This window comes from Cydia splendana, chromosome 14 (genome assembly GCF_910591565.1).
Source record: "Cydia splendana chromosome 14, ilCydSple1.2, whole genome shotgun sequence".
Lineage (NCBI taxonomy): Eukaryota > Metazoa > Arthropoda > Insecta > Lepidoptera > Tortricidae > Cydia > Cydia splendana.
In genome coordinates, this window is record NC_085973.1 from 10022385 (window position 1) to 10045969 (window position 23585).

The 23585-nt window shown below is 37.9% G+C and overlaps 2 protein-coding genes across 5 annotated transcripts in view; one reads left to right on the forward strand and one right to left on the reverse strand.

Moving 5' to 3' along the window:
* The first annotated feature begins 1542 nt into the window (after positions 1–1542).
* LOC134796780 (general odorant-binding protein 69a-like) lies at positions 1543–5376 on the forward strand. Its single transcript, XM_063769001.1, has 5 exons — positions 1543–1700; positions 3083–3259; positions 3428–3539; positions 4487–4572; positions 5242–5376. Exons 1-5 carry the CDS (start codon positions 1638–1640, stop codon positions 5269–5271), a joined length of 468 nt encoding a protein of 155 aa, XP_063625071.1. The 5' UTR covers positions 1543–1637; the 3' UTR covers positions 5272–5376.
* Positions 5377–7233: 1857 nt separating this feature from the next.
* LOC134796756 (galactosylgalactosylxylosylprotein 3-beta-glucuronosyltransferase 3-like) overlaps positions 7234–23585 on the reverse strand; it is a 35101-nt gene continuing 18749 nt past the window's right edge. For all 4 annotated transcript variants that reach the window (XM_063768964.1, XM_063768966.1, XM_063768967.1 and 1 more), the window contains 2 exons: positions 21571–21792; positions 7234–11518 (listed from right to left, as the gene is read on the reverse strand). In XM_063768964.1, the coding sequence (XP_063625034.1) occupies positions 11354–11518; positions 21571–21792 (387 nt within the window). In that variant the 3' untranslated portion in view covers positions 7234–11353. The remainder of the gene's footprint in view (positions 11519–21570; positions 21793–23585) is intronic.

Consider the following 23585-nt stretch of genomic DNA (forward strand, 5'->3'; position numbering starts at 1 on the left):
CGAGGCTTTGCTAGTGATCGTTAGTAGTTGCAATTTGGCATGATTATATAAATCAATGAATTCCGACAAAGGGATATCCCTTTTTATTTTTTTATTTATTATAACGGTACAGGTATCATAACAGTTGCCAAAAAAAAAACTATTTTTTTTAGTAGATCGTTCATATTTACGTAAAGTGGGGTTGTTTTTTTTTTCGCTCCAACCCTTTATCGTTGGAAAGGTCTTCAACAACCATTTTATGATAAATTGATTATTGTCGGAAATAATAAAAAATATGAAAAAAATCGTGAAAGTAGAGCTTGATAAAGCTAAAATTCGTTAAGTCTTTATTTTAAACGAAATTGCAAACATGACCAGTTTAGCCGTTTTGGAGCTACCGCAAAAAATCTTCCCAAGTACCTACCTAAGTAGTAAAAAGACGTTTCTTCAAAGCGCTGCAGAGGTTCCGGGAGTAGACATGCCATGGACATGATATGATATTTGCTATAGCCCTATTCGAGGCTGCCTATTGTGACGGACGAGTAACTACGGACTACGGCACCCGACACTGAGAATGACCTGATATGCTCTTGGCCGGTTTTATTTAAGTATAGGATAACTCACACTAGGTCGGGCCGGGCCCGGGCCGAGGCGTCCGACATGTCATTTTCTATGACGGCTATAAAACGAAGCGCCGGAAGCTCCGGCCTAGCCTAGCTATGACTTAATCCTGTTTTTTTTTGAAATGGGAAACCTACTCGTATAATGAAAAACTTGTTGATTAAAGCTATAGGGAAGGTTTTTGTCGGAGAATAGGCTTCTAACTGTATAGGGTTTCCGCACATGGTTAACCTGGACCATCCATGTTCTGTCTGTCTTTCATCGTATCTATAACGTGTTCCAAAATTCAACGATAAGCTGGCACCAGAAGATGGACCTGCTCATGACTACTCGAGGAAAAAAAAATTTGAAAAATTGTAAGTAGACATGGTTGTTAAAAATACCACTAGGGGTGTCGATTTTCATTTTTTTTCTAATTCCATAATAAATTGAGATATATATTTTTTTTTCCTCGAGTAGTCATGAGCAGGTCCATCTTCTGGTGCCAGCTTATCGTTGAATTTTGGGACACATGGTATAATATAACTGGAAGAGCGCCATTTACAATTAGAAGTGTGTGCGATTTGAATACCAACTTAAATGTTTATACAATCTAATGAAATAGGTATGCCAGACGTCAAGTTTTTTATTCGCGAATTAATCTTCTGGACAAAACGGATTACGGAGTTTGTACCCTGTCCTACCCATTGCCTATGCGAGTGTGGTTTAATCGAGTTCCTTGATAAACCAATGTAACGTGATCTCCCTGTCCGTCATAACTTTAAGCAATCAGAGAAACAACTTATATCGGCCAACCGAAAATTCGACTCACTCATGCTGGGAGAGCAATTGGAATCATGCTTCAGTTGCTAATGGCTTCGTAGATTTGGCATCAATGTTTTCCTCGTAGGTACCTACAGGTGTTTGTTTACAAAAAATAAGGCTGGGGATTATATATAAAGAACGACCGGTGGAGTCGCGTCACAATTCGCTCATCTCTCTCAGAGTAGAGTGCCAAATTTGGGAAAGGAACATTTGTTACCTATTTTGTATAAAAGATGGCCTTCTATTATTCCGTGCTGGTTGTGGCGATTGTGGCTGCTTCTGTAAACAATTGCTCAGTAAGTACTAATATATTATAAGTCTCTAAAATATATCCCCTTCAGATTTTTATTAAGTATTGACGCGTGAGGCTATTTGGAATCACTGTGTACTGGGGCCATTTGAAAAATAGGAAAACACTTAATCCTAATGACCCGAATATTTTAAGCCATAGCAACAGTAATTTAAAAAGTATCTTTTTTTTTGCAAGCTTTATTTTTCATAAGTACCAAAGAACCTCACACGCGGCGTACGTTATGTTGTAAACATATGTTTAATTAAATTTTTCGCCTTATTCCGATCTTCAAGTAGGTATGCAAAAGTGTAATAGTTATTTGTTTTACAAGGGGGCAAAGTTGTTGTTTAACCGCTCGTGCTAATATTGATACCCGAGCAAGCGAAAGATCCCAAAGTTGAACCACGAGCGTAGCGAGTGGTTCGAAAATGGAATCTTGAGCGTTGCGAGGGTTTCAAAGCACGAGGGTTAAACAAAATTTGCCTCCGAGTGAAACACAACATTTTTCACCACACCAACCCGAAGCAAATATTTAATGTAAAATATCAAACAAAATCAAACCAAATCAAATCCTAATGAATGTTTTTAAATATTTATCATCCAAAATGCATGTGAATAAAATGCAACTTTGCTATCAGTTTTTGAAGTGCAAAGTAAGCCTTTCCGAGCTGGTGTGGTGAAAACATATTTTCACCACACCAGCTCGGAAAGGCTTACTTTGCACTTCAAAAACGGATAGTATTCACATGTGAGGCAAAGTAATCAAATGCAAATTTTGAGTTGTTTTCTTATGTTTGCTGGTAGAATTGACTTTTAAATGATGATTTTGGATGATAACTGTTTAATAACATTCATTTGAATTTGATTTTGTTTGATATTTTACATTTAATATTTGCTTCGGGTTGATGTGGTGAAAAATTTTGTGTTTCACTCGGGGGCAAATTTTGTTTAACCCTCGTGCTTTGAAACCCTCGCAACGCTCAAGATTCTATTTTTCGAACCCCTCGCCACGCTCGTGGTTCAATTATGGAATCTTTCGCTTACTCGGGTATCAATATTAGCACGAGCGGTTAAACAACAACTTTGCCCCCTTGTAAAACAAATAACTATTTTTGTACCTGTTTTTGTCTCTATTCCTGCTATAAAATTTATAATACAATCGGCTTTACAATTTAGGTAACTTAGTGTAGGTACTTAGCTAAAACCTTTTTTATGGTACAAGAAGTATATTAAAATGATTATTTAATTACCTACATAAAATGTATTTAGGAAAATAAGTTTAGAATTTAATAAAATATTTTTTGAAGAAAATCACATGTAAGTTAAAATATTTTACAAGTTAACTTTATATACGCCATAAATTCTAACTCTGATTTTTTACATCAGGCGATAACAGAAGAACAGAAGGAAACGCTAAGAGAGAAGCTGAAAGCCAATGCCTTAGCATGCAGCTCGGAGCTCGGCTTCACCGATGAACAACTGAAGCAGTGGAAGGAGGAGAAGAAGACCCCCGACGACAGCAACAAGTGCTTCGTCGCGTGCATGTTCAAGAAGAGTGGCCTGGTAAGTTCTTCTGGGCATGTTTACTTAAGAAACGTTACTAGTCGTGCCCACCGCGCCAAGGACCACTGTTTATGACATAAAGCGTTCAAAGGGTTAAGTAGTTGCAATCAAAATAGGTAAGTACACAATAAAGTCGAGAATTTCTAAAAAAAATATTTTATTTTCCAGATTGATGACCAGGGCCTGTACTCGGAGAGCACCGCTCTTGAGAAGATTAAGCCTTACCTCTCGGAAGCCAGAAAGGACGAGGTGAACGCATCAATCAAGGCTTGCAGTTCTGGTGAGTGACACAACACTTGTTCCTTATGACTAGCGGACTGTACCGATAAAGGGAATTTCACGCTTTTTAGGGTTCCGTGGTCAACTAGTTAGACCATGCTAATTTGGCAGCGTTTGGACGATTTTGATAGCACAGACTGTCCAAGTGGTATTAAAACGTCATAATTTTATAGAAGTTTTACGTTTAAAATAACACTTGCACAGTCTGGGCTATTAAAATCGCTGCCAATTTAGCTTGGTCTAACTCTAGGAACTGGACTAGGGACTGTTCAATTACGAATTCTTAAGTTCTTCGGCCATGTATCCAGAAATGTGGACTCATTGGAAAGGCTGGTAGTACAGGGGCAGATCGAAGGGAAAAGATCCAGAGGAAGATCTCCTACGCGATGGACCGTCCTTTTAAAAACAATGACGAAGTCATCCGTAGTCGAGTGCACTCGCAACGCCATCAACCGTCAGAAATGGAGAGACATCGCAAGAAAAAATTTGAAGTCCACCAACATAATCGGAAATGAAGACCAGCCATGTGCGTCATCCAAACAGCCACGATCACTCTGACAAGAGTGCACGACTGAGAAGAAGAAGAACTCTAGGAACCCTTATAGTTTCGTCAAGTCCGTTTCAATTCGACAGGGATAGGTACCTATATAAATATAAGTAAATCATGCCGACGTGTTAAATAAAAACAAAAAAAAAATGTTGGGTTGCCTACCTTCCCTACACGAAAGTTTTTTCGCTTAAACCCTATATTGTGGGGTGTCGTTGGATAGGTCTTTAAAATTGTTTCTAAAAAAGCGCATTTTTTTTATTGAACTCATCGATTACATTTTTTTTGTTAAAACCTAAGAGCACCAGGACTTTTAATTCTTAGGTACCATGCTCGAGTTGAGTTTCATCTACAAGAGATAGATATGTACGTTATGACTGTGAGGTTGAAATTTGTTGCAGTGAATGAACAATCCGTGGGCGACGGCAGCGCTGGCTGTGATCGCGCTATCCTGCTCTACAAGTGCTTCCAACAGCAGAAGGAATTGGTATGTTTCCGTCTTACGTAATCAATGTAATATAAGCCCAAGACTATTTTAATCAACGAACTAGAATAACTACAAGTCTGACTAGAATAGCTCGTATTGGATTAGGTACTCACTATATTTCATCGCCGATTTTAATGGGATAAAACCCGGAATTGTCAAGAGTGTGATAGTGTGTGCCAATTTTTTATAAATGCACGTGCCTACAACTACGTCTAAAGTAATAACTGAATAGGTAGGTATACCGCAGACTCAAAGGACACAAACATTGTGAATTTACCTACTTTTGTTTGTGTGCTTCGAGTTAATATTTATTAAAGACGGTAGGGCGATAACCAATACGACAATTATTTTTGATACTATCAGTGCCTGGATATTGCCTTTTTAGGGTTCTATTACCTATTACTAAGACTCCGCTGTCCGTCTGTCTGTATGTCACCACTCATAGCTAGACAGTTGAAATTTTCACAGATGATGTATTTCTGTTGCCGCTATAACAACAAATACTAAAAATAAAATAAAATAAATATTTAAGTGGGGCTCCCATACAACGTGATTTTTTTTGCCGTTTGTTGCGTAATGGTACGGAACCCTTCGTCATGCTCGAGTCCGACTCGCACTTGGCCGGCTTTTATTGAAACTATACCTAACTGCTTCTCCTTTTTGTTTCAGCTTGGCATCTCACTGGACTTCGTGATCTAAACAATTTATAATAAACGTGGATATTAAATACATTTTCCTATATTTCTAATGCTGTGACTAAATATTTTAAATAAATTTAAACTAAGTATATTACGATATGATGAATTCAAGCATTTTATTCATTTCCTTAAGTAATAGCCTCTGTAGTTATTTAACTTTAACCTTTTGAACGCCAAACGGCGCATCCATTTGCCGTGCCACTGACGCCACGGGGGTAAAATTTAGTATTGTGAATAAATAATGCCAACCTAAAGGTGGGGTGTTTTTCAGTAGATTTTCATCAAAAAACGATCGACGTCAAATGCCTTCGTTGTCACGATTTTGCGCTGACGTCAATTGCCGTCTGTGGCGTTCAAAAGGTTAAATGAACATCAAGTCGGTTATCACATAGGCGCCGCAACAGGAAGCGACACCGCCAAATGGGCAGATTCAGATTTAACAATATGTTATGGTTTTGATACGACCTTAAAGATAACTAAATTTGGGCGAAGACCAGACAGAAGTTATTGTGGTAAAATAAAGTGACTGACAAAATGGAATATCGACATGTCTGTTATCGATGTTAACTTAACTTTATTATAGATATTTATAACACTGTATAGTAACATAGCTCCCGCGAAGTACAGTCACCTGCAATAATATGTTACACAACAAAGGCCGCAAAAATATCTGACACGATATTATTTGTAGAGCCATAAGAGCGTGTCACATATTTTTGCGGCCTTCGAAGGGTATCATATTATTGCAGGTGACTGTACACAACATGTTCGATATCTTCTTTGTTACTACAGTTTACGTTTTTATTTTTAAGTACTCTAAATACCTATAGTCATAAAGAAATTATGTACCACTTTGTAATTGATTTGCGTTCTTCAAATTTGTCGGTAATTTACAGCAAGTAGAAGTTACATCTTTTAATTATTGATCTGTTACAGACTTGTCGATAACAGATTAATCGATGTGTCATTTTCTCAAGCGCTCGTTTATGCCACAAAAACTTCTATGTCTGCATAACAACGTGGTTCCGTTATGTGGTGTTTATTTATCTGCTTGTGCTATTCTATCCCATGCCACTTTACTCATTGACTGAAAGCTGTATTTTGACCGTAAGAAAGGTTTATTCGCTTTACCTACTTTTATATACAGTGTGGAAAGATAAGTCGGGCCCTGGAGGGAAACTACCTTAAATCCTTAAGCTGGCTCATTTTACTTAAAGGAGACATTCCTTTATTTTTAAAAAGAAACAAAACTGCATTCAAAGATTTTCTAAAACTTGCTTGCCTCGCCCGGGACTCGAACCGACTAAAAATTTCAAAAAATAAACACTCGCAATTTTATTCTACTAGTCGATACAATTAATGTTAATGATAACATTTCTCCAAGAAACATTAGGTCTTACACTCGTCTGTCGTACAAAATATCCATAAAAATCTAATATTTAGTACTCAAGTTTTTTTAGACAAGCCAAATTGAAGAAAAATATTTAAATGCAGTTATGTTTCTTTTTAAAAATAAAGGAATGTCTCCTTTAAGTAAAATGAGCCAGCTTAAGGATTTAAGGTAGTTTCCCTCCAGGGCCCGACTTATCTTTCCACACTGTATATTTACATATGCACCTATATGCAATTTTAGCATTATGTGCAATAACTTATCGTTATCTGGCATGTGAAACTGTAAATCGCATTTAGCTGCACGTGCAACTATTCATACCATACGATATTCTTATTTCAAAAGTCCGAGATCAAGTTAAAATTTCGATCGAACGAATTATTAGGCCCGTCATATTTAACACTATTGTTGCAGTGCAGACAATTTGTTGCAGTGAGTGATAAACCTGTCAGCTACGGCGCTGACCGATCCAAGCTTCTGGTCGATTGTCTCTAATCGAATGAAAAACCTAAAGATCGAATTGTCTTCACATCCATGGTTTGGTAAACACTTAGGTAATTAAAAAACCGTACCTACGTTGGAATTATTTATTTCCAGACTAATCATGATACATGATGTAAGGAATTTACAAAATTATAAATACTATGAGCTATCACATAATCAGCTACAATAAAATATGTAGGTATTACTAAACTCCACCCAAAGGAAATAAATAAAATAGAACATAACATAACTAAGAAAAGTATTCATAAATCTGTGTAAAATAAGTTCGAGCATAGTTTTATACTTAAATTATGTCACGACTTAAATAATACCTTAATATACTTTTATACACCTACTTAGTAATGTAGAATAAGACTATATTTTGTGACAGTGCAGAGTGCACAGCAAAAGTATCCTTTGTCGCTCGTCAATTAAGCCAATTTCTAAATGCACTTATATGCAAAGAGCTCATTACTGACAGCCAATAAAGTGGCACCTTTTGCTCTGGAGCCATATAAATATGTAATGACGGTACATGTAATTTTAAACAAATCTATTTCGACCAAAAAGTCAAATTTATTTACCCCGTGGATATGTTGGTTATTTATGAATTACGTGCTCCTCAAATAACATTATTTAGAGTAAGCCGTACTTTTTGCCTGCCTCGTATGAGTAATACTAACATAGTTTCATTAGAAAATTAATACTAAAGAACCCTGAAACTAAAATTGTGGATCTGAATACAGCCGTAAGCGAAAGACAAATACCTGAAGTTACTGCAGTGTTATTAAAAAAAAGTATTGACATCCACAACACTATTACCTAGCTATAGATGGTTAAGCAAATCTTGTCAGTAGAAAAAGGCGCGAAATTCAAATTTTCTATGAGACGATATCCCTTCGCGCCTACATTTTTCAAATTTGCCGCCTTTTTCTACTGACAAGATCTGCTTGACCAACTATATATTGCTATGTACCAAAGATCTTACTAAATGACAAATCCACGTTACTTACTATTTGACAATAAAATAAGTTTCGTTGCTATGATTTATAAATTATAATATAACAGAAGCAATGTTGATTTTACATTGCAGCACATTTGAACATTTTATTATTGTCAATATACCTATTATAATAAATATACTGCACAATAAGAAAAATATGTCTCGACACTGCAGCACAGTAAAATTTAACTAAATGATGTGTGCAAAATAGCTCTTTAAATTACTTTACAATAGTTGTTCTTAAAACTATTCTAATTATAAGTACAATATAATTCAGTAATTACGTACTAAGTTTAAAAAGTAGACCATATTGATCAGTTGAGCACTTCAGTAAAACTTATGATAATATTATGCTTTTAGTTCTCAATTATGGAAATTTCAGTATGATGGAGCTAATAGGTTAACAATCCAGGAAAATGGCAGATATTAATTGATGATTTAGTTCGCTGCAGACCGAAAAAAAAAGACCCGTCACCCTTGCCGATCTTTAAAAAAAATGGCATGCCTTTGGAATTATTAACTACTTGTTTCTTATTATTTCGCAGTGTTGATATAATCAGCAAGGTATTCATAGTTGACACAATATTTTGGTTTGGAAACAATTTAAATAAATAATAGAAAGTCGATGCCAAACAAGATAATTTTTGATATACGAGTATATCGATAAAGTACAAAAGATATGTATTAAAGACTAGTAGGTAATTACACTTAAATAAAAATAAGTTCAATATATTATGATTACCATTATTACTAATGATAATAAATACCTTACGAAGATTAATTTATCTTAATAGGCCTGATTATATTGTAATAAGTCAAATATTTCACTAAGTTATATAGCGTGACTAAGAAATAGAGTAAGTAGGTAAACAATAAAGCTGGAAAAGTGATAATATCTCTACTTGTCTATTTTAAGTTTGTAAATATCGTTCAAAATAGACAAATAAGTTTCACTAAGTAAAACTAGTAAAATCAATTAATGTTCACATAAATAGTTTAATTAGCATCACATCCTCAATTAAAATGATGGCCATACTTGTTATGTATGTACTCATATTATACAAAATACAAACTGATATGAGGATGTGATATGGCGATATTGCACTAGCAAAAACTGACTTTTATTTTATTACACATCAGATAAAATAAAAAATATAAGAGTCTGGCCAGCGTATCGTGGCACAAAAAAAAAACGCGGGAATTTCAATAAAAACCGCACCTGGCAATAAAATTACTATGAAATTAAATGATAGCTGGAAACTGACAGATTATTTGATAGGAAAAAAGTTGCCATATAAAGAATTTAAAAAAATAGCTTGTGACACGATTCGCTGGCCACTCTAAGCTTGAAAGTAAAAGGTATATGGCAGGTAAGCTAACTTCTGGAGTGTTGGTACTACAATATTATTAGGTACCTATAATATTTTATGAGTAAAAGAATAATAATATATGATTGTGCGTTCTTAAACTTATACATGGTTGGTAGTCTTTGTAAAATTAGATATTACATCAAAACATGTAAATTAAATCAATATAAATTAAAGTTTACAGTGTTAAATGATAGATGAATATTATAAAATACATACTAAGTTAATAAATATAGAATTTATTATGTAAATAAATTTACTTAGCTACAATTCTAACACAATTATCATCTCATCCACACAATACACACACATATTAAAAAGTAAGAACAATAAAATATTGCAGGTTTAACGTAAAATAGGTAAACTAGAACGAACGAGCAACTTACGTCGCATTAGATTTAGCCGCTTCATAAAATATACATATAATTGGCTACATTCTTATATAATCGCTAGCTTTTCTAACGTAAAAGACTAAATATATATTATATTATACATAGTACAGCCGAGTGATATTATAATATATTAATACTGAAAACATTGAGAGGAAATGGAATAATTTGTTCTATATCAACACTGTACAGTGTACACCTATTCAATAATGGGGTTATTGTGACTTTGATCTATTTGTGGTTACTTTTACAAATTAGATGTCTAACGATAGTAAAATTAAGTTAGTACATACATTACAGTAGTCATATAATACCTATTGAGTATTTTTACTGATGCACGAAACATTTGTTTATCCTTGAGGATAGTTTCCAATTAATTTAATTACGTACAACTGTTCTAACAAGATTACTTCAAAACATCTAAGTTAAAATTACTGAAATGGTTTTTATTACAATTTAGTTTACAAATATTTTTGCGCGACTTATGTTTAAAACTGAACTAGAAGAAAGTTGAGAAATACTATTTTCAATTAAAAGAATATAAGTTTAAGATTAATATTATCATAGTTCATATCCAAATCCAAGTTACATACCTACATTGATGTTAATTAGGTACCAAGTTCAAACTCAAAGAGAACTAGTTTAGGGAGCTCTTATATATTCGTTACCCACTTAAAGTCACACTAAGTTTCAACTCGATCGCATTTATTTCGCAACACATTTTGTTTCTTCTACTTAATACTTATGGAATTCTTGTGGAAAGATACCTGTTGTTAAACTTGTTAAGAAACATGTAATAGCTTAGGTACGTTTTGAAACCACGTACTTACGTTGATTAATGACGAATATCCAACAATTAATATTAAAATGCATAATTGCATATCCCAACACCTAGCAATACAATGCACTGATAAGTGCAGTTTAACTCGACTTACTTTATTGATAATGCATTATATATCGTATACCCAAACTAGGTACGTGTAAGCCGAAACATTGGACATAAAAAGGTCACAGTAGCAACTTTTTCTAAAACGCCGACACGGAATCAAAATAGGCCAATATTTACCCTTGGAGTGGGTGACAATTCACGAATCGACGAATTTTCAATCAAACGTGACATCAAGTATTTTGATAAATTGTGTAGCATTAGGTCATAAATGACTCATTTACCTCCCGAAATTTAAATTAGTAGTGCATGAGACTGCCTGCCTAAATTTAGAAATTGTGAAATGAGATCGCTTTAGTGATAATAACTGCTAATTTGTAGGGTTGTAGTCAATATTTGGCTGGTATTATACTGAATTCGATACGTACATTGTTTTTTATCAGGAAATGTTTTACATATGGAAGGAGCACAGCTCATTTTAAAAATTAGTCGAAATCCCTTGGGATTCTGAAAACAAGCGTTCAACGCTCAGCGTAAAACCGATATGATGTTTACCGGAAACATTTCAAACCTCGATATGGTCGTCAGGGACCAGAGGTTTTTTGAGTTTTTTCGGGTTGAGTATGGCTGGTTTCTGGGTTCGTGTGTGCCATACATATACCTTGGTGCAGTTGTCGGCTAGTGGCTCTAGCTCCTGTTGGGTTACGACGTATTTAAGTATTTCACTCTCCTGAAATATAGAAATGTATAGGTAAGTACATGTTACTTGTGATATGATGTGAGGAAATCGAATCATTTGTTTTGCAGGAAAATGCGTTTACAGATTTCATCACAATTTGATTCACAATGCTGGTTTTATTATATATTTCATCATAATATACACCGTGTTTTTTTTTATTTCCGTTAATTTCAAGGTTGCATTCCTGAGCTTAAATCAAGTAACTTTCTCAAAGACACCCATATTCTAATTAACTCCATTTCGGAGATAATCAATATTTTTTTATTTCCTATAATTTAATTTCCTACAAGCGTGTACACTTGCCTTAGGGCCGGTTTACATATTGATTAGTGTTTAGAATGAGTTCATACATTTGCTACTAAACTTAAGTACAATCTCGGTCGATCGATGTTCGAAATAACATTGATATGTCACACATTTCAATTGTTTGGATGAGTTAAATGTAATGCCCGTGTTACAACAACGCTATATGCTACATTTAATCACTAATTTTTTTTTACAAAAAAAAGCAAAAGAATTTTTTTTTTTGAAAATTAACTATGCCATATAATTCTCTTAAACGTACTTAACCATACCCCGAAGTTAACGGAATTCAATAAAAACACGGTGTATAATAAAAACAGCATTTTATTCGGTCAGAAACCTTTTTATCTTTTAATAAAGTCCGATTAGTTCAAAACAATTTTACATTTGCATTTCACTGATATTAACTTCCTGAACAACAATCTAACAGTGTCAAATTACAAAATAACCGAATATCGGTTACAATCGGTTACGGTTATTTTCAACGAAAAATCATAAACTTACAATGAAGTAATTAAAAAAATACAATAATCTTTATTTTAGTACCTACAGTATTAGGGAATGTGAGTAAAAGTCGTCGTTTTTTAATAAAACACACCAAATACAGTAAAAGTAAAATATGACCTTGGACGTGATACAATATTCAATAAAAATATTTCATAAATAAGGGAAGTAAATTTGGTATATTTTAGTTATTAAAGTCCACGAATGACAAAAATTATAGTCACAGGCGTCACAGCCAAAAAAGGCAGGATTTTGTAGTCATTAGATGATAAAAACATTAAATTCAAGTCATAAATAAATAACCGAAAATAACCGTGTGGGCTACTTTCCCACTTACACTTATACCTACACTACACTTAACTAATATTAATACACTTATATAAAACATAATATTAATATATACAAATATTTATTTACATACATTTTATACATATATTTACATTTATACAATAATAATATACACGTTATATTTTCATATCGTCCGTCAATTCTTGACGGTGCCAACAAGTCGGGTGCAATGCACACGCGCACCGCGATAGCATTCCTTTGTTCAGAGCGGCCGGTTCTGAGACCCGCTCCTGTGCCGGCCGGCCATCGCCGCGCCCCGCTTCAGTCTATGCACATTACTGACGCGAAACGCATGTCGCTTGTGACCGCTAGACGCATTACGTTCGCTATCGCTTTTGCTTTTGTTGACGCTTTATTTCTATTTCTATATTTCTTCCGTACTGTTACCTTCTGTGTTTCTATCTTCCGAACTTTGGACATTCCTTCTGTGTTGTATATATTATTGACATTATAATATTTATTGGAGAAAGTGGACGTTTGGATTACTGTGGCTGAGATACGTCACGCACCCTATCTACATCCCCATACTGGTGACCCCTGAAGAACACAGTACCAAGAGGATTTTATCAGAAAACCGTACGTAGAAGTGTCGAGTAAAATAGACAAAGGAAATACCGTTATGTCGCCCATCACACAAGTACCGGCGGGAGTGCCTGTTCCCACTGCACCATCCGTCACAACTGCGCCGCTCGGTTCCACAACAACAACGACTCCGTCATCCGAAGTTTTTAGGGTCGGAGTACGACTTCCACCATTTTGGCCGGAGGAACCCGCGATTTGGTTCTCGCAGGTTGAGGGTCAGTTCGACATAGCCGGCATCACCAATGACCTGACAAAGTTTCATTATGTCGTCAGCCAGTTGGATCGACAGTTTGCAAAGGAGGTCAGGGATATTAACACCAATCCACCAGTAACTGACAAATATGCTAAGCTGAAGAGCGAACTCATCAGTCGACTGAGCGATACCACCGAGCGACAGATCCAGCAACTCCTGCATCATGAAGAGCTGGGAGACCGTAAGCCGTCTCAGTTCCTGCGTCACCTGCAGGCTCTGGCAGCTAAGCGCATATCGGACGACGTTTTACGCATGATGTGGACCAACAGACTACCCGCGAGCATCCAAACTGTTCTCGCAGGGCATCCAGATGCTTCGTTGGACATTATCGCAGACCTTGCTGACAGGGTCCACGACATCGGCCCACGTTGCGCTTGTTCGTCGCACGTCGCTTCTGCGGGCTCCGAGCAACCTGGCTCCAGTAGTGACGCCTTGGCAAGGGAGATAGCTGCGCTCAGGAGAGAGGTTCGAGCCTTGAAGATGGACCGTGAAGGAGGAAGATCCCGCTCAAGGAATCCCAGCCGCTCCAGAAGGCAGAGTCGTTCCAGCACCAGGTCCCAGTCCAGTTATAGGAAATTTCCCATCTGCTGGTACCATTCAAGACATGGCGAGAACGCTAACAAGTGCGTACAACCCTGCGACTACAAGAAGTCGGGAAATGCCATGGGCAGTCGGTAATGGCGACTCCTGACCGCCCTGTCACATCGCGTCGCCTGTTTGTCACCGACAGAAGGTCGAAGCTGCAGTTTTTGGTCGACACCGGTAGCGACCTCTGCGTCTTCCCCAAGTCGTTACTGCACGAGCGTCGAGCACCGACGGGGTACAACCTTTCCGCAGCCAATGGGACACCCATCGAAACTTACGGTTACGCGCATCTGAACCTGGACCTTGGACTTCGACGCGACTTTCCGTGGCGTTTTGTGGTAGCTATGGTTACTAAACCGATTATAGGGGCGGATTTCCTAGCGCACTATAATTTAATTGTAGATTGTGGTGGTAAGAGGCTAGGTCGTATTATAGATAACATCACTAGTTTATATGTTAATGCTGTTTCTGCTGTTAATACTGGTGATATATTTTCTGTAAAGGTCATGAACGGCAGCGATTCCTGCTACCATCAAATATTGTCACAGGAATATCCTGAGATCACACGACCTGCTGGCATACACCGCACTATACCACACAACACACAACACCACATTCGCACCACTCCAGGTCCCCCGGTATCCTGCGCTCCGAGACGTCTTGCCCCTGACAAGCTGAAGCTGGCGAGGCAGGAGTTTGAAGGTATGTTGGCTAGCGGCACGGCACGACCATCAGAGAGCCCTTGGTCTTCACCACTGCACCTGGCGCCTAAAAAAGATAATGGGTGGCGCCCGTGTGGTGATTACCGTCACCTCAACGCCCGTACCGTCCTTGACAAATACCCCATCAGGCATTTGCATGATTTTACCCACAGCATATCTGGTTGTAACGTCTTTAGTACCATTGACCTCGTAAAGGCTTACAACCAGATACCTGTATGTCCGGAGGACATACCGAAGACGGCCATTACTACACCCTTCGGTATGTTCGAGTTTCCGTTTATGACATTCGGACTCCGGAACGCAGGCCAAACCTTTCAGAGGTTCGTGGATGATCTGACACGCGGGCTGGACTTCGTCTACTGCTACTTGGACGACTTTTTAGTCTTTTCCAGAGACGAGGAGCAGCACAAACAGCACCTACGTGAAGTTTTTACCAGACTCCGAGACTACGGCATGGTAATCAACGTGTCTAAGTGCGTCTTTGGGGCTCCACAGGTAACTTTTTTAGGTTACCTGATTTCTGAGAGCGGTACCAAACCCTTAGACACGAAAGTCCAAGCCATACGTGACTTTCCACCACCCAAGGACGTCAAGCAGCTGAGAAAATTTTTGGGTATGGCCAACTTTTACAGGCGATTCCTGCCACATGCCGCCCAAATCCAAGCACCTCTCAACGCACTCCTGGGTGGAGCAGTCAAAGGTTCCAAACCCATCAACCTGACCGGCGATGCTCTGAAGGCTTTCAACGAGACCAAGGAAAGCCTATCCAACGCAGCATTACTTGCTCATCCCGATTGTCGGGCTAAGCTGGCGTTGGTCACAGACGCATCAGACGTGGCACTGGGTGCAGTACTGCAGCAGCAGCTGCAGGACCAGGTATGGCAGCCGTTGGCTTTCTTTTCTCGGAAGCTGAGTCCATCCCAGACCAAATACTCGCCGTATGATCGCGAACTGCTTGCGATCTACGAGGGTATTAAATATTTTCGGCATATGCTAGAGGCGAGGCACTTCACGATTTATACTGACCATAAGCCGATCAGTTTTGCTTTCCATGAGAGGAAACATAACTGTTCGCCTAGGCAGTTTAGACACTTGGACTATATATCCCAGTTCACCACCGACATAAGGCACATATCTGGCAAAGACAATGTCGTGGCCGACACCTTATCTCGGATTGAAGAACTGGCGATACCATTCGATCTTGCCGACCTAGTTCGATCTCAAGTGTCTGATTCCGAGCTTGCCCAGTACTTGGCCTCGTCATCCCTGCGCTTGGTAAGAATGCCATTCCCGGGTAGCCCTGAACCCTTGTACTGCGACGTCAGTACGCCGACTCCCCGACCATTCGTTACCAAGCAGTACCGAAAAGCCGTTTTCGACAGTCTCCACTCCTTAAGTCATCCTGGTGCCAACACAAGTGCTAAGATTGTAGCCCAGCGTTTTGTCTGGCCCAGCGTAAGGAAGGACTGCCGAGACTGGGCACGAGCTTGCGTGCCATGTCAACGGTCTAAGGTGAGCCGTCATGTGTCTGCACCTCTAGGCACATTTGAACTCCCTCGGGCTCGCTTTCAACAGGTACATATTGACCTAATCGGTCCCCTCCCTGTTTCACAAGGCTTCCGCTATTGCTTGACGGCCATAGACCGCTTTACGCGGTGGCCAGAGGTCGTACCAATAGCGGACATCACGGCAGAGACGGTGGCCAAGGCATTATTGGCTGGCTGGATATCCAGGTTTGGGTGTCCTGTAGATATTGTCACAGATCGTGGCCGACAATTTGAGTCCACACTGTTTCAATATCTATCTAAGGCCATCGGCTTCCAGCATAGACGCACGACCGCGTACCATCCAGCATGCAATGGCATTGTGGAACGCTTCCACAGGCAGCTCAAGGCTGCCATTACATGCCATGCTGACGCCAATTGGTCCGAGGTATTGCCTCAAGTGCTTCTCGGCATACGCAGTGCTTTTAAAGAGGACTTACAAGCGTCCTCAGCCGAAATGCTTTACGGCGAGCCGCTGCGACTTCCAGGCGAATTTTTTGACCCAAGCGTACCCGGTACCACTGATGTCACCGATTTTACCGCACGGTTACGCTCATTCGCCTCGAAGTTGAAGCCTACGCCAGCTTCACGCCACAGCAAGGACAGGATCTTTGTGTTTAAAGAGTTAGCGACAGCTGAATACGTCTTCCTTCGCGAAGACGCTTCACGCGCTCCTCTAACGCCTGTATACTCAGGCCCGCACAAAGTCCTGGAGAGGACTGATAAAGTTTTTAAACTCCTCATTAAACGCAAACCGGTTACCGTGACCATCGACCGATTAAAACCAGCGCATTACCTGTCCGAGGACTTGAAGCTCGCTGATCAGGGGTCGACCACACCTGCCGCACCAGAAAACATCCTGCGCGGGAGGCAGCATAGTGACCCTGGGCCAAGTCAGGCTAACGTACCTAAAACTACTCGTTCGGGAAGGCAAGTACGTTTCCCAGATTATTATTGCCCTTAACCAGGTCTCTGGGGGGGAGTTATGTGGGCTACTTTCCCACTTACACTTATACCTACACTACACTTAACTAATATTAATACACTTATATAAAACATAATATTAATATATACAAATATTTATTTACATACATTTTATACATATATTTACATTTATACAATAATAATATACACGTTATATTTTCATATCGTCCGTCAATTCTTGACGGTGCCAACAAGTCGGGTGCAATGCACACGCGCACCGCGATAGCATTCCTTTGTTCAGAGCGGCCGGTTCTGAGACCCGCTCCTGTGCCGGCCGGCCATCGCCGCGCCCCGCTTCAGTCTATGCACATTACTGACGCGAAACGCATGTCGCTTGTGACCGCTAGACGCATTACGTTCGCTATCGCTTTTGCTTTTGTTGACGCTTTATTTCAATTTCTATATTTCTTCCGTACTGTTACCTTCTGTGTTTCTATCTTCCGAACTTTGGACATTCCTTCTGTGTTGTATATATTATTGACATTATAATATTTATTGGAGAAAGTGGACGTTTGGATTACTGTGGCTGAGATACGTCACGCACCCTATCTACATCCCCATAACCGTAACCGGTTATTCGACTTTCCAATATTCGGTTACGGTTATAACCGATTTGCATTCCCTACTCACGCTTGACTGCTCATTTCTAATAGTTTTTCCTGTGATCTTTAGGTAAAGACCTATTTAGTGTATTTTTTTCAAAATTTTTGACCCAGTAGTTTCAGAGATAAAGGGGGGGGGGGGGGGGGGCAGTTTTTGCCTTTTTTCTTAAATTACTTCTAAACTATTTATCTTAAAATTATAAAAAAATATATTTGAGATTCTCACAATAAGCTCTTTTATTTGATATATAACACGATATAGTTTGCAAAACTTTGTTTTTAAAATGTCTCATTTACCCCTCAAAAGTGGCCCCTATGTTTAAAAATCATTTATTTACGTTACATGTCCGTCTATGGGTCACAGACTTACATATGTGTACCAAATTTCAACTTAATCGGTTCAGTAGTTTCGGAGAAAATAGGCTGTGACAGACGGACAGCCAGACACACGAGTGATCCTATAAGGGTTCCGTTCTTTTCCTTTTGAGGTACGGAACCCTAAAAAACACCGAGAAGTAGTACTATTTAATACCCACTTAATCTCATTGATTAAATTTGTTATCGATTGTAGTTGTAACTACTCTAGGCAGTCCAAAATAACAGCAGCCAAAGCTTCTATGGAATTGGATTTCTGGCTGCCCTACTTTAGAATTATCGAATCTAATACTACTTATACTGAAAACATAAGCCCACTGTCAAATAAATTATGAACCCACAGCCAAAAGTTATTCCCACCTATTGAAATTTGATGTGGTAAATCGAGAAGTAGTGTAAGTTATTTAGGGCATAATATTATGTAGGCAGTCATAGAAACCCTTCTACAACCAATTAGGCAAGCTAAAGTATTGATTTAGACCGTTGAAATGGAATGGTTTTAAAGCGTCAAGGTTAAAGAAGAAATCTTGTAGCATAACTTTTACCGATAATTTAAACCTTAAATAAGGTATGAAATTTGTAAGCTGATCGTAACGCCACCACATTTCCACACGAAGTATCTTTTGCAGTAGTAGTAGTACTTATTTTTTTTTAACTTGACCTTCAAAAGAGATTCTCTTATGCGAAAGTGCCTAGCAGAGGTACAATACTAAACTTTTGATTTATTTAACCTTTTAACAAATCAGAATTACGGAGCAACTATGTATGTGTAGGTATAAATATAATAAAATCTAGACCCAGTCCAGAGGATGTGAATCGATATCGCTCTAAAAATGCCCTGATAACTGAATAGGTATCTCGCCCCTATACTGTTATCACCACAGCCAATACTGTGCTCTGCAAAATGTATACTTTAGCCCATTTCATTGAAACCATAGTCGCTTGGCTGATCTATTTTTCATTTAAATTGATGTAATGTATGGCAATCAAGGCAATGGTATTTAAAGATTAACTCGTATGCCAAATTTCAAATGCGACCTACTTTGCAGATTGGAATTATCAGTATTTGTGTGCCTCTAGCCGCCCAGAGGCTTATCAAAAGGCCTTCTTTTCTATTTTATTTTGCATCTTTATTTTGACATGTCAAAATAGCATTTGTCTGGCAGGTTTTGATTTTTGGGCGGCTATAGCATAATGCGGTTTAACAACCAAAGCACCAGGTATTTTTAGATTTGCTTTCGAGATGTAAGTAACGAGTCTGCTTTGAAGATACCATAAACAAAAAAAAAATTTTTAGATCACGTGTAATTTCTACCAAATTGTATTGTTAGCCAGGTTGGTCCAGATACCTAAGGAAGGACGTAGAATCAGATTATATATTAGTATGCAATGTGAATATTTATTTTAGATATTGTCACAGCTGTTTCCTGCCCTACGCTACGGAGTAGATAACAACTTTCATTCATTCTCATCACAATATAAACAATGATATTATATAACTATAGATAGATCATAATCATAAGGAACACAAAAATACTTCTATATTTATTTCTAAACCTACGAAGAAATCTGTTATTTTTGATTAATTTTCGCATTCATCTTGTTATACTCGTTGTTAAGCATAAACTTGTCTCTTTCTCTTTCGGTGTGCTGGTGCTGGGGCTCGTTAGCACGTGCACATCTCTCGCTTAGGTGCGACTAAAGGCAACTTGTACATTTGTACAAGGTAAGCGCGTCAATTTTGGAACGCCTATAACCAATATCTTGAGTTAAAATATCGTTGAATATAAAATATTATTTTCTATTATTTGTTATAACAGTTAAAGACCATGCCATGTAGTTGTAATGTGGTTTAGTAGTAGTAGCGAATTTATCCCTATACTTATCCTTATCCTGTGGTTTTTACGTTGTATTATTTAATCTTTAGTAACGAATGTACGATACCGCATTGAATGGTGCAGCGTTACGCTTTGGAAGAAACCTTTTTTTTATGAGTTAATTTCTGACGTCTGGTTTGACAACTGAGAAAAAAGGAAAATAAAAGAACGTCAACGTGAGAGGATATTTTATGATATTTTCAAAGCTTTTTCACGATATAGAATTAATTCTGCCTATATCGATGGCGAAAGTTTTAAACGGTCATTAAGCATCGCTATAAAAATTGGGAAAACCGCTTTTTGTCGCGGGTAAGTCCGTTCGAATCTTTTATTTTATTATCTTATTTGTTTTCATATCTTTACTTTAGCGTGGCCCTTCTCTTCGTTCACAGTTTTCTTATTCGAGGAATATTTTTACAATTGCATTTGTGGACGCGGACCACGGCACATGCTACGTTACCTGGCATAGTTCGTCCTACGATTCAGACATCAGCCTGAGTGTGGGCAGTACACCATAGGCCTAAGCCTATTCTCGACATCAGTCTGAGCGTGGGCAGTACACCAGAGACCTGAACCTATTCCCTACGCAGCCCTATCTCACAACTCAAGGGAAGTGTCCATCCTTTTGATTAATTCAACAAAATCGACAATTTGAAAGCCAATGTAAACCATTCAACGACTTCCTTTGTATATTTTTCTTGATTAAATTATTACTCGCAGCCTCTGTTCCTGTCTGGTACCAGCAGGGAACACATATCCTGCTAGGTAGTTTTATTAGTTCATAAGTGTGATTTCGGTGGCACGTTGCTTATTAAAAAATACCTGGATTGTTACTTAGTTGATTTCGGTGGCACGTTGTTTATTAAAAATTACCTGGATTGTTACTTAGTTGATTTCGGTGGCACGTTGCTTATTAAAAATTACCTAGATTGTTACTTAGGTGATTTCGGTGGCGTAGTATTTTTTACTGTATGTATGATTTTATGTGGGCAAGTTATTTCTTATCGTTTTTTTAAACTGTAAATAAAACGTTTATATCGTGGCAATCTTCGTATATTTCTTTTAATACTAAATTTGCTACAATGGCTATTGAACATTTAAATTGAAGGAATCAGGCGTTTTAACCGTAAGGCATCGTAAGACGATATTTATATGAATATATATGAACATGATATATTAATGTTGTGGGTTTGAATAAGGAATTTATCTATTTATCCATCATTTGACATGACTCGCAGTGTCAGAGGGTAGTTGTAAAAAACGTTTGCAAACGATCGTGCGTAACGGAGAAAAACATGGCTTATATACTATTATATTTATATGGTTCACTAAATATAAACTAATAAAAAAACAAATATACTAACCTGGAAACCAGACTGCACTTTCCTGGAAAACTTCGCCTCAGGAAAGTCCAGGAAAAGAGTCGCGTTGACGGCAAAACCTGCCATATCGATGGGGAACGGCCGATACGGTTTCCAGACGGCGTTGTAACCGGACACCTTGCCGTCCGTAACCAGTGGCATCTCTACACGCATGCCCCCGACTATGCCCACCGGCCAGACACCTACTTTCTTGATCTTTCGCATCTGAAACGATAATTAAAGTGTATACAATACCTTTTTTTCTACATTTACAATGATGACATATTCTCTCAGGGATGCAACGTTGCGTTGAATAACTATCAAAATTTGACAGAGTGGAAAGCATCATCGCCGGGTTGGATTGGACTTACGTTTAATTTGCTAGTTTGTTGGCTGAAGAGGCATAGTAGAGTTAGACCAAGAAAAGTCTGATTTTGATAGCACACGCAGTAGTAATGTTATTTTAAGTGTCAAACGTCTTTGAAATTATGACGTATAAATAACACTTGCTGTGCTATCAAAATCGATGCAGACTTTTCTTGGTCTGACTCTAGGTATATTTGTTTGACGTGCTGTGTAGCCTGTGTAGTAGTAGTAGTAGTAGTAGTAATCACTTTATTGTACACAACACAGGTTTACAAAAATAAATTACAGTAATGGAAGTACAAAGGCGAACTTATCCCTATAAGGGATCTCTTCCAGCTAACCTTCGATAACTGTGTAATTATAGATGGTTGATAAAAATATTATTCTTTCCCTTTAACATTATAATTTTTGCTATGATGCCCGCCTCTTGGGTATTACACTGATGTAGGAGGGGAGTTATAACTTGCAACCAGTATGTCCGAAAATAAGATACCCAAATAGACTACATCAGGCACCTTAAAAGCGCTTCAGCGATTATAATGATATTTTAACGCCAATGCACAGAACAAATACGAGTAGGTATTTGATATTTATTGTATGTTTAACAACAATGACGAAATTTTATTATTTACTCTTCGAGTTTCATAACAGTAATAGGAATGTTTGTCTCAAATAAATAAACAAACCACCAACAGAATGTAATCCCAGAAGACTAGTAAAGAAATATTGTATTACCAAAATCATGCTTTACTTTGATTACACGCAGTATTGATTTTGGTTGGTCGGTAAATAATTGTAGATTTATTAGGAATAGGTACCTACACGTAATAAAAATTTTTTGTAATAAAAAAATTACTTATGATTTTCTCCATTGTTGATAACGACTAAAAGTGTAATTATCAAGATTTTTATGGTTTTTTGTAATTACCGGAAAGTAATAAAAAAATAATTATTTCTTTAAATACATACATAGTTCCCTACGATTAGATTGTTTCAGGAACATCGTAATTTTGATTTATTCTGAAAACGGCGTTATCTGACACGACTTTAAACACAACATTTCGTATTGATTTCACCTCCAAGGTTGACGAAATATAAAGTGAGCCGGTCTCTCGAACAAGTTTGAACAAGATCGGCTCACTTTACATTACATTTCGTCAACTTTACAGTAGAATTTTGGTTTCGCGCTAGACAACACCAAGCTTTTTACACTTGACATGAGCTCACGCATGAGTGGCGCCACGTTAGCAAAAAAAAGGTAGTCCCTAAAATGTCATCTTTATTTCATATTGGTGGTAAATGCCGCATGTTTTTAGGGTTCCGTACCCAAAGGGTAAAACGGGACCCTATTATTACTAAGACTTCGCTGTCCGTCCGTCCGTCTGTCGTGTCACCAGGCTGTATCTCACGAACCGTGATAGCTAGACAGTTGAAATTTTCACAGATGATGTATTTCTGTTGCCGCTATAACAACAAATACTAAAAACAGAATAAAATAAAGATTTAAATGGGGCTCCCATACAACAAACGTGATTTTTGACCAAAGTTAAGCAACGTCGGGAGTGGTCAGTAAGTACTTGGATGGGTGACCGTTTTTTTTTTTTTGCTTTTTTTTTCGTTTTTAATGCATTATGGTACGGAACCCTTCGTGC